The sequence below is a fragment of the Strix uralensis genome, chromosome 27 (assembly GCF_047716275.1).
Source record: "Strix uralensis isolate ZFMK-TIS-50842 chromosome 27, bStrUra1, whole genome shotgun sequence".
Taxonomy (NCBI): Eukaryota; Metazoa; Chordata; class Aves; order Strigiformes; family Strigidae; genus Strix; species Strix uralensis.
In genome coordinates, this window is record NC_133998.1 from 6,437,828 (window position 1) to 6,450,013 (window position 12,186).

Below are 12,186 nucleotides of genomic sequence, written 5' to 3' on the forward strand. Positions count from 1 at the left end.
AACGCACAGTGCTTGGCTACTATTAAAAGAGTCAGCCTGCCTGCTTAATTAATTGACCAGGCAAGACTTGCCTCCCCAGGCTCTTTGATCTTCGTCAGGGGTATGCCGCAGTCGCTCCTCTGCAGAACGCCAGTGCGCTTCAAGCCTGTCAGGGTTTGTTCTGTGGCTCCTGCAGATGCCTCCCGTGCCGTAACATCTACCAGGGATCATCATCTGACAGCACATGGCTACCACTGCTGGGGTTTTTTTTTCTCCAAGAGACACAAGAAGAAAACAGTGCCCTTCCTGCCTGCAGGCAGCACAAAGCAGGCCCATCACCTTCCAGGATCAGAGCCTTGTTTTTACAAGGTTCCCAAAAGCTTTCTGGGCAAGCTCGCAGGCAGGAGCTCTGCCGAGCAGCTGCGGTCCAGCAGGCAGCTCTGCGCGTCCTCAGAAGCACTTCCTATTCAAAGAGGAGATAAGCTAATGCAGCCTCCGCGATGAAGCATCCTTATGATGCTTTTTGTTCTTGTACTTTTATCCGCCCAGGAAATCTCTGCTCAGAGGCAGCATGTTCAAACAGATCCTTTAAAAAAAAACCCTCAGAGATAACGGGGCCTTCCCCCCCCACCCCCCCAGACAATGGCAGGGATAAAGGGGGAGGATATGGGGGAGGGGGGAGTATGACATTAAAGCAAAAGAAAAAAAATTTCCTATTGTCCTGGAACGCTTCTCCACATACTGATTCCATATGGAGCAAATATCAAGGGATATTTCTGTCACTAGACTGTCCAGAAAACCAGAACTAACCCACATTTCTAAACAGTCCTAGTTCAATAACCCAGCTTTAAGGAACCCCTGTTCTTCTGCTCCGTTAGTACTAGCTGACCTCTGAAAAAAATTATCCAGAACCCTTAATTGTCAAGAACCAGTCACACTAGAAACATATTTTCAACATATTCATTATTTACTGGTTAGCAATTCAAATGCTTTAACCGGATGCTCTAATAGGAGGAAAAAAAGCCAAGTAGGGGTTGCCAGGGCTCCAGCAGAGCTGGAGGAAGGATATCTAGTGACTTCCATGTGTCTGCTGTCAAAAGGAAAAATGAGTTGAGAGCAATAGCACAGGTACATTAGCATAAGAAGCAGAAAGAGAATGACTAATAGGAAGAAGCTGAACACTCACTTGTGCTGCCTTATCTGCTGTATTGAAAATCTCTTGGCTGGGTCGTATTCAAGCATCCCTGAAAAGAAGGAAAAAAAGTCCAGGTGTGATCACAGATGCTCTCAGCCAAGCTGAAGACAGGAAGCATAAAGCTGAACCCTTCCCTCCCACCTCCCTCCCCCAACAGCGACTGGTGTGTCCAGTCCTCCCGGCAGCTTAGGAAGCCTTTGCCTCCAGGAAGGGGCTGCGCATCGCTCACGGGAAGTTCAGCACAAAACCCCAACTCCGTTGCTGACTCCCTGATCAAGTCTGTTCCTCTGTTTCCCCACCTGCAAAGTGGACACGACCTTCCCCTCCTTCACACAGCGGGGACAGAGGCTGGTACAGCCCTGGATCGTATGTCCGAGCACGTCTCCAGGCGGAGAACATCAAGACTTTGCATTTCCCAGATAAAGCCAGTGAACTTTCTCCATGGAAGAGCCAAAGCCTTCGGCATAGCACATATCCAGCTGCTCGGCATCCCAGAAACTAGTGAAATTCTATTCTGGAAGTACAGCTGGGAAGAACTGACAAAAAAAATAATCCTACTGTCCATCCTTTTGTCCTAGCCAGGAGTTTGATTTCTGGCATCATCTGCTAAGATAACTGGGGTGGGGGTGAAAAGAGGGGGGAGAGGAAAAGTAGCTTATCAGTATTCTCTCTAGGAGAGGGAGGTGGATTCCTTAAACAGACTCATGAGATGCCCACTCTGCTCCACTGTCTTTAAAAAGCTTCACAATCCAACAGAAGGGAAGTAGCAAGTTTTGCCGTATTCTTCAGAAACTAACCAGTGGGACCCAACAAGCCCCATCCAGCAGCATCCAAGATATTCTCCAGTGAAGGTTCCAAGAATATATTAATCTAATGAATGTTAACAAAGTCTCACTGCTGTACAAGTTTTGCTTTTAGTGGATGATACCTCCTTGTTGCTCTTGAAGCACTAGCACTGTGGAGTCTTGCGCAGGCAGCATGAAGAGTACGGTCTGGGAGAGAGGTGAGAGAGCAGGAGGACCCTGTCTCCAGCAACCAGAAGAAAAGCAAAGCCAGGAAGCAGAACAGACGGTCAGACAGGAGTTAAAGTCAGGACAAGGAGCAAACAGTGCAGAGTGCTGGGGAGGGGCAGTACAAGGACACAGTGCAAACACAAGGATGGGAGATACATCTGGGTGGACACTTGGGAAGGGAGGGCTGGAAAGAGAGGCTGTACTTCAAGTAAGAAGTTGCAAGGGCTTTGCGGATCGGTTTCTGCAGTGCTGTTGAACAAAGATAATGGAAGAGATAAATCCCCAACAGCACATGTGATAACAAAAGCTGCTCCAGAACATCTTCCTTGTTAGTTCAGTTTGTATCACACTACTAACAGTAATGAAGATGGGCAAAGATAAGGTATAGCGTGGAAGGACTGAAGTTATTTTCCCCCAGAAACCCAAATCCAGTTTGCCATGGCAATTTGTAGAGGTTTGTCAGTGCTGATGACAGCACTAACGGCTTCGGGGCAGCTGGGGTCACCGCTGATCCCCATGACATCTCTGTGAGGTCGGTGAAACACGGGGAGACCTCTCCAGGTTGGAGGAGGTGAAGCGCAGCACAGGCACCTGCCTCATGAACTCAGCAGAGCCTTCAGAGCCCGCTGGAAATCACCCCTTGGCTTGCCAAGACCAGAGAAAGATTGCTCCGTGCTCGAGAGCTCTAAACCGCGGGCAGCTCCTTATCCCTGGTCCCTTCTCCCCTGACCAGGCTGGAGCCCGGCAAACAGGCCGCCAGCAGCCCAGGCAGCAGCTACAGACAAAGTCCTGGGCGGCAGGAGGTGACTAACGCCAGCGGCAGTGCCGAACCCCACCGAAGGCGTATTCTGAGACGGTCTCACAGCGAGGGGGAGAGAAGGGGAGACATGGTTGAACCATCTTCAGCAGAGAAGGGATTTGATCCTGAATCCTGCCATCCTGCAGACTGCTGCAACACAACGTTTAGGTGCTTTGGCAGGGCTAACTCCAAGTTGTTTCCTCACCTTGGCCATTGTCAGTGAACTGGTGCTGGGGAATGCCCTTTTTTCAGTGAGTACTATAACACAAACCCCCTTACAGTTAAAAATTATCATTTTAACATGGCCTTTATCAGGGTCCTTGCAGTGTGCTCCTCTTTTCTTCTGTACTCCAGCACGCATCCCTGGCAGTCCCTGCAGCCTTCTCGGAACGACAGAACAGCTGAGGTTGGAAGGGACCTCGGGGATCACCCAGGGCAGGGCCAGCTTGCCCAGGACTGTGGCCAGTTGGGTTTCGAATGTCTCCGAGGATGGAAACTCTGCAACCCCCCTGTGCAACCTGTTCCTGTGCTCAACCACCCTTGCAGTAAAGGAGTTTTCTCACATTCAGATGGAATTTCTCCTCACCTTACAAGAAAAGAAATAATAATTGGAAAACAAAATGGGAAGGTGGTTCAGAGAAAAAAAAAAATCCCACACCTAATTAAATAACCTATTAATAAGATTATTAGACAGTAGCTTCACAGCTGAGCTGCTCAAATGTGCTGGCTTTTTTTTTTTTTTAAATAGGACTGCAGAAAGATCTTACGTGATGTCTAGGGGACACCAGAGCAAGTACTGGCTAGGTTATCTTGTTAATGTTATCAGAAACAGGTAAGTCAGGACACCACCCCCACCCCAATTTATTTATTTAAAGATAAATTTCAAGGTGGCTTTGGAATCCAGCTTGTTATCAAGTTCAGGATAAACTTCTGCGCATCCAAGCAGATACAACTAGAAACTCTTCCCCGAAATCTGAAGTACAGTGGGACTGTCCCAAGGCTCCTGCACTCCCAGTCTGGGATTGATTTCACCAGGGTGCTGCAGAAGAGGAGCTGGAGCAGCCTCACAAGCAGCTTGCTTCGACCAAAGGGAAAAATAACGTGCAGCAATTCAAATATTGTTTAAGGAATGACAGGGCTAACAAATCCGAGGCGTTTACCGGATGAAACCAGTACAAGCAGAGGATAAAGTTCTAAGGCAAATTATTAGAAGGGGCCTAACAGCACCAGTTACAGATAGCTATGGTGCAGAGAGCTGGACTGTTCTCAAGTAATTAAAAAGGCATAAAGAAGATAATTGACCAAAAAGAATATTTACTTTAAGGAAAAAAGACTGTATTTTGAAAGAAAATGGAAAGTCCAATCACTGAAAATGTCCATTCACGCCTTCAGCTCTGTGAGTCACTCGTGGCAGCTCCGTGGCTGAAGTCCTGCACTGCAAAGAGCCTTCGTCGAGACAAAACATCACGTACCCTTCACCAGTCAAGTCATCTCCGAGCGCCTGCCCACAGCCACCACGCACACTCTCTACCATTTAGGGTAAAGATTTCCAGGCAGTGTAGCTGTGCGGAGGGCTGAGCCGCGCTGGAAGGGGGCGACGCTCCGGGAGGCCGCCGGGCTCGCCGAGCCCTGCCCCGGCACGGTGCCGCGCTGGGCCCGCTGCAGCCTCAAACCCCTTTCAAATTATGTCAAGTGGCAACCCGGAAACTGCGGACCACGAGTGTGTCTTGAGCTCATTACAGACTCCAGCCCACACACTTCAATAGCCCTGAACAAGCACGGCATTATCTCATGGGGTGGAATATCTAGTTTTTAGCAGACAGCCCGATCTTTGGTCTGTCGTTTGAGGAGCAGGAAGGAATCTGACAGCAGGAGTTAATGGACTCAACCTGCATTTCACTTTGGCGTCTCCAACTCAGATCAACATTTAAAAAAAGCAATATAAAAGCGGTGTAAGTCCAATTTGTAAAACGGGACAGGACTTTTCCCCTCTCCTTCGTCCTCCACAAGCACAGCCAGGCGTTCCAGCCAAACTCCCTCTGCAGGCAAACCCTGAGTCTTTGATCACACGCAGAAGACTTGCCACGGGCTGGGCTACGGACACCAGCCTGCCTCTGCCTGTTGGCTCGGGGACACCCTGCTACGACAGAATGAGAGCAGCCCACTGCCATCAGAACACACGTCCTCTCACCACCCGTAATGAAGGGTCACAGCAGTTACACAGAAATGAGAAACCACCTTGTCCCTGGTCACAGCGTCTGCAGCAGAGCCTGGAAATCAATCCAGGCGCTTCATGCGGGGACCGCAGTCTCCGAGCTTTCTCCTTCAGTAAAAGTATATTAGAAAAGCAGGAAGAAAAGCTGACCTCGTGCATTTTTCTTGTCCAGAAGCAAACTGCATACAAGTTGATAAGTCATGTGCAGATGGTGACAGAAGAACCTTAAGGCTATTTATAAATGCTTCCACTCTGACACATCTTTACCGACTGTACACACAGAACAGTACTAGCCCTTCTCTTTTCCATCAGTGAGGAGTATAAATAAAGCCTCATCCCTGATTAAGGAGACAAAAAGAGGAGCAGCATCCCAACTAATCTGGTGAAATACACTGTCACCTAAGTCTCTTTACAGGCCAAATACCACTGAAGCTTTAAGTCCTCTAAACTCTGCTTCTCCTGGAAAGAGGAACAAAGAAACAAAGACAAGCTCAAGAGGGAGAAAAAGGAAAAAAACACTACAAAAGTAGTCAACAGAAGAACAGAAAAACATTAAGAAGTGCATTCTAGCGTTTGCTTCACAGCCAGACCGGTACTGTGGTCAGTACAGCACTTACAGCCAGAGAGGAAAAAAGCACTTTGCAGTGCGCTGAATTCTCCCTTACAATAAAACCAGAACAAATGCTTGCAGCACTGCAGAGTGCTTTAAGAGTCTTTTAAAAGCAATGCAAAGGCGAAACAAAGTCTCTAGTGAGATAGAGCTGAGCTGTGGGTGTCTGTGCTGCTCACACAAAAGCCTCAGCCAGCCATTGACAATATCTGATCTGCAGGCTTTTGATTCAGCTTCAACCTGCTGCAGAAGGAGCAGGCACCTACCAGGAAATGCAGATGTTCTGGAGGAAAAGCAAGAACTAAATAAAGCATTCGGGTTTTGTCACCATAGCTACGTAGTATCACCACTGCAAGGCTCAGCCCTCGCCTTCGGCAGCTGCCTTGCTGCCTGCTGGGCTGGGGAGATGCTCGGGCCTCCACCGAGGGGAGGGAGCCAGGGCCACCCCGCTCCCTGAGTCAGTCACCTCGGGTCCACTGGGTACTCTAACTGCTAGAAAAAGTAAAGTATGTCAAACCACACAAGGATAACAGGAATTTTGCCAGCTTTTGTTGTGTAACAAGTGCATACGACAAGATGAGGGGTGGGAGAGGTTCTCAGGTGGGACGCAGGGAGGACAGCACGAGGAATCCTTTGGGCTTCCACCGCCCTGGAAGAAAGGGTCAGGCTGACAGGGACACGGACATCTCCTCCCAGACACGCTCCTCTGCTGCCGAAGGCACTCGGCCTGCGCCTCCAGTGTGGCCAAACCCAGCCGGGAGGCAGACGGACAGCAGCTAGGCTGGAGCTGGGCTGCGAGGGATGGACACCGGGCACCCAGTGCGAGGCTCCTCTCTTTAAAATGAGGCAGAAGGAAAAGCAGGAAATTCTGACGCCAGGTCTCATACAGGGGATGGAAAGAGAACTAAAAAGGGAGTTATTTCGCTAATGAAGCGTAAGATTTTAAGCTATCAATATCCTCGGGACAAGAAAAGAGAAACAACTGCCACGCTCATTTTCCCTGGGGGACAACACTAAGTGCAGCTGAGAGGCTTATCACAAACCTCAAATGATTTCTGCTGGATGCTTTAGAAGACTGGCTGCCAGCCTAGATGGACCACTGCATTTACTCCATTTGGGCAATTCCCAGGCTCACAGAAAAGGCCGTTTTTTGAGTCAGCGTTCACAAATCAAACGCCACGTGTAGCTCGGGACATCGTTCCCCGGGGCACGCGGGTACGACACGACACACGCACCGGTCGGAAGCGCTGGGCCGTGAGCGGTGGCCACATCAGCCTCAGCAGCACGGCCGCGACACCGGCTGTGCCGAGCGCCAGCGGGAGCTGTGCTTTGTGCAACGCTTCCTGAAAGCTGTTAAAGCTAGTTAATGCTTTTTGAAACACGGGGAAATAAGTTATTTCATAATCGGCGTGGGGCCAGAGAAGCTAAAATCGTCTCCTAGGAGGAGGATTGCAGGGGGTCTGGCACCTCCTCGGCAGCGGGGGGCTGCGGGGAGTCCCGGCAGCGGCGGCAGAGCTCGGCCAGACAGCACCACCTGCCGCCACCCGGCACGCAGCCGGCACCGCGCCGGGCCACCGGCGTCCCCAGCACCGCGCCGGGCCACGGCGGCGACCCCACGGGGCACGGAAGGGTCCAGGCTGGAGCTGCGGCTCCTCGCAGCCGTCCGGGGAGCCCACGGGCAGCGCAGCCTGTCCTGCAGAGGCACAACTGTGGCTGTTCGTAGCATGAAGCGCAGCTGTAAAATGCTTCGAAACCGATAACCTGGTTGGCCACAGACTGCACCAGCACCACGGCCACGCAGAGGACACAGCGCAGCACCCCCGTGTCCCGAGCAGACCGGACGGCGCTGCTGAGCCCAGGAGGGGAAGCTGACTTGGTTTGCTCACAGTGCCCTTGGCCCACACCGACCTCTTCAGTCCGTGCAGCACGAGAACCAGAAAAATAAACTTGAAACAAGACAGCCCCGTTTCGTATTTGAGGTCTGGTCTTTCACAAACAGCTGAAGACAAAGAAGGAGAGGGCAAGCCGGCTCAGAGGGCTGGGGGGCACCGCTGCCCCGGGCTGTCTCGCTGCCGGCGAGGCGGCAGGAACTCTGGTCAGGATCTCCCGCGGGCTGGAATCGCATCCTGCCCGCTCCCAAACGGGCATCGCCCACCAAGCTGGCCGCTGCGCACAGCATAACTGCTGCCCTGACTGTTCAGCCCAGAAGCAGCGACTGTTCAACACCGGACCTCAAACTATTGCAGTAGGTGACAGGAGCAAAAAACCACAAACTAACAAAAGCCACAACCCTCTCCTCCGACCCAGAAAGTGCTACTCCTGTTTCTCCCACAGCCCTGTTGTGAAGTGGGCACCAGTCCCTTTGCTCCAATACCCTTGCAGCTCTAAATTCAGGGGGAAGGGGGACAACTGGGACTGAAGCACATAAATTCAGAGCAGAGGCTGATGAGGAAGGACAGCAGAACCCGAGTACTCAGTATTTCACATTACAGAAAGCTTGGGCAAGGAATTTACTTGAGTGTTCTCACCTGCAAAACCTGCATCAGTGCTATGATGCCAGTTAAAACCTCTTGTGGACTTTGTCTTTAGACTTAAAAGCTTCTCAGAGCACAAGAAACATAATGCAAGAACCAACTCTTCATGGAGTAGCAGTGACTGCAACCCATGCAGGGTTTAGCGTATCTCAGGAAAACACCAGTGTTAAAGATCTTTCAGGGTCTTATGAGGTTCACAAGCATAACCTCCCTTTCTAACAGGGTCCTGAACCTTCACAGCACCCTCGGTGAGAAGCTGTCCCCTGGCACTACGCAAGCGGAGCGTTTGTTGTAGCTATGAACTTTACCCTTTTAGAGTCAGTTGGGAGACTCACCTCTCAATAAGTCCGAGAGCGGAGGACCACAATCCTCTGGAATTGTGTAGTCACCTTTTCCAATGTTTTCAAATAATTTATAGATATTATCCCCTTCAAAAGGGTATAGACCCGTTGTAATGTTGTATCTGTAAAGGCAGAAGGAGAAGCTGTGTGAGAAAAAGCACAGAACAGGTGTTGTGTTCTTATGTGACTACGTAAACCAGAAGAAGGCAAGAGGAAACTAGAAGTTGAATATTTGACAGTACTTGGAATGCCTCTTTAAACGTAGCCTTCCTTTATCACAGCCTCTTCATTCACATGAGTCAAAGCCACCAAGACATCTCCCTGACAGGCTGGGATGGAAGAAACTTAAAAATAAATACTAGAGATATTTGTGGTTTCTATTATTACAGTAGCTGTGCATCTCGGATGCTGAGGAATGGCTGGCAGTTACTCACTGAGAGTAAAGACTACTTTCTTCAGAATTACAAGTACTTCGGGGAACACGAAGCCACCCCAAGAATGGACCAACGCACATACACCCTCCCTGCTCCCCCAGCAACACGCAGAAGAGCAGCGCTGACAGCAGATAGCATGCGACTGAGCTGTCTGGGGGCTTCTAAGTTTTTATTGCAATCCCTGGATGCTGCACGGGACTTACAGTGTGACCCCTGCGGACCAGATGTCTACTTTAAAGCCTGAAAAGGTGTCAAGGCCATTGGCAATTTCTGGTGGCTGGAATGCTGGCGACCCTTGGCTCGTTCTGCACGTGTCATCCTCGGCAAAGGGATGCAATGCCTGCAGCAGGAGAGACTGATTAGTTTCAAACTTCAAGGCAAACGAATTGTAACTCTCAGGAAAGTTTCACCTGGCAAACAAAAGGAGAAAACTCTGCTACTGAACATCTACTCACCCGTCACGAGAACGGGCCACCACAGCAACTCCATGCCAGTGACAGCGCCTGCCCCTCTCCTACCCAGCCAAGAGGCTCCACAAGTCAGGGGGACAAGGTTAGGTGGCTTGTCGCCATTTCCCCACACTTCTGGGTTTGTCTAAGAGTGATGCCTTCCTCTATACGCTTCCTGGGTGGAAGTTTTGTGCCATTATCAACAAAAGTGTTTTGCCAATTGCGATAAATATTCAGTCACTCTAGAGCACTCTGCAAGTTTAGCAGAACAAAAGCCTAACTGCACAATAAATCTGTTGACACCACAAAGGTGACCTAAATCTAGAATGTCACGCTTCCCACGTTCTTGACTCCGCTGTGCTTCTCACATACCTCTGCTACGCCTAAATCAGATATTTTTAGTGTCCCATTGGTTGTTAGCAGGAGGTTCCCCGGTTTTATATCCTTGTGGACAATCCCTTGGCTGTGCAAGTATTCTAAGCCGTCTATAAGCTGACAAAAGTACCTGCAGAAATAGAGGGAAAAAAAAGTCAAGCACTTCCAGAGACTAAGACTACGCGAGCTACTGATAATACATAAAGCAAAGGGTGCTGTTACTGGAAACAAGTCAACAGATTTGCATTTGCTGAGGAACTCGAGGCTGTGGTGTGTAGGAAACGGCCCTTGATGTTCTGAGAGCGAGCAGTCGCCCGCAGAGCTCAGCAGCAGCGCGCTTACCGCTTCAGGTAACCCTCTCCACGAGCCTGCGCACCTCCGAAGTGCTGAGCACCACGCTGGCACAGGCCTGAGACCTGCTTTAGTCCAGGCTGAGTTAAGCTAGCAAAAGATGCTTCCAGTGGCATAGCTTGCTCTAACACGGGGTGGGGAAAAAAGTTTCCTTCAGCCAGTCAAAGGGAGCGTTTTGCTGTAGTTGTGGTCAGAGGCTGCGGGCAGGTCGTTACTGCAACGTAACGAGCGTTGTGCAGTGACAGCCTGGCAACAACTGTGCACACAAGCTTTTTATCTCATAATATCCAGAAATAATGCTTGACTTAATGTGCCTGTATTTCACTTAGGCTATCTAATCTCAGAGACCTCCTTAAACAAAATGAAAATATGGCCATAAAAGTCCATAGCTACCACAGATTTGCTGCTCTGCACGGATTCGCTATACACGACAATCTTGCACCTACTTCCAGAATTCTAAGGTTCCTTTACTTGCAGAGCGAAAGGAGCTTCAGCTTATTCTGTCCACTAACTAAACAAGTTACCAGATCACACTGGATATTGCCAACCCTTAATCCATCCAAAGACCTTTAATCTCTTTTCTGACACTGAACTGTGTGGCTTTGCCTCTGTTTAGGCAGGGCAAGTCCTCAGGGATTCCCCCGCTGCTCCCACCTTCACCGAATGGCAGGGCTGGAGGAAAAGGGCCGGAGGGGTTGTCAGGCACCTCATGAAGTAAAATAAAAGTAACAGAAAATTCAGTAAAGATGGGTTTTTTTCCCCAGAGCCTATGGGTTATCCCTGACGTCACTTCATTAGTTTTGATTTTTTTCTACAGTTATTACACAACACCAGCTTTGCTTTAAAGTGCAGCCAGCAGTCTGATCAGAGGAGAACGTGCTCTCGAATCCAAGAGAGCACCGTGGTGAGAGGCTAATGAAGCCCAGGGAACAAAACTGTACTTACCCGTGAGCCTGAAAAACTGGAAACCTCTTTTCTGGGACACTGTCCAGCATTTCCTGCATCCCACACACACAGTACTCCATCACCATATACGTGAAGGCAGAGTTAAGGAAGCTTCAAGGTTAAACACTTCCCAGGCACACGCTGGGAGAGGAGCGGAGCCCCGTTCCCTGGCGTACCGACCCCGGAGGGGCAAAGCCCGAGCTGTGCTGCACCTCCCGAGGCAGCGACCTTCCTCCAACCATCTAACAGCAGTATGCAAAAAACCCCACCAGAGAATTCTTCTGCTTAATGACCAGCTGCAGCTCCGTGATCAGGCCTGGAACAGGATGCGAACTCCACAGAAATTAAGCTGGGCATCTCAGAAGAACGTCAGAATTAGGATAATGCTCTGAAGTGGCTACAGCAGGTCAGGAAAGCCCTGGCAGGAGAGCTGCAGGCTGCAGCAGATTGTCCCCTCACCTTCCCCAAAGTTCGTTATTCTTCATTTCCTGTTTCAAAGTGATTTGGCTGTATGCACTATTCAACAGCTGCTGCTTACCCCCATCCCCACGGTAGTATTTCGGTAGCAGGAGAAAGGATCCCTAGGGAGCTGGGAAGCTTTTTTGAAACAACACGGGTAAAAAAAGTTACAACAGAATGCCAAGAACTGGTGGCACTTTTCAGCATTTGTTCCCTCGCAGCATATTCTAGTTTTCATCTCCTTGAGCTTTAAAGTTGGGGCCAAACAATGAAAACTACACAACTGCCTAAAGCAATAATTGCCTCTGTTTTCTTGCTCTCCCTGGGCTTTTCCAGGCAGACTGTGCTGCGAGGGGCTTGCGAGAACAGACCCTGAGACATCTGGTGGCTTTGCCAGGGGAGTGCACCTTCGAGAAAAAGAGCAGAGAAAAGCAACTCAGTCAGGCAGCCCGTGTCCTCCAGAGCACAAAGCATTTCCTTGGTCACT

General features: G+C 50.0%; 1 protein-coding gene across 5 annotated transcripts in view; it reads right to left on the reverse strand.

Annotated features, from left to right (window-relative positions):
* The window catches only part of STK11 (serine/threonine kinase 11), a 42,839-nt gene that overhangs the window by 16,285 nt on the left and 14,368 nt on the right, over positions 1–12,186 (reverse strand). For all 5 annotated transcript variants that reach the window (XR_012626584.1, XM_074851951.1, XM_074851955.1 and 2 more), the window contains exons 3-7: positions 11,241–11,330; positions 9,942–10,074; positions 9,324–9,460; positions 8,681–8,808; positions 1,166–1,223 (exon numbers count right to left, since the gene is read on the reverse strand). Coding sequence is in view for 4 of the 5 variants with exons in the window: in XM_074851951.1 (XP_074708052.1) it covers positions 1,166–1,223; positions 8,681–8,808; positions 9,324–9,460; positions 9,942–10,074; positions 11,241–11,330 (546 nt within the window). In the remaining variant the exon portion in view is untranslated. The remainder of the gene's footprint in view (positions 1–1,165; positions 1,224–8,680; positions 8,809–9,323; positions 9,461–9,941; positions 10,075–11,240; positions 11,331–12,186) is intronic.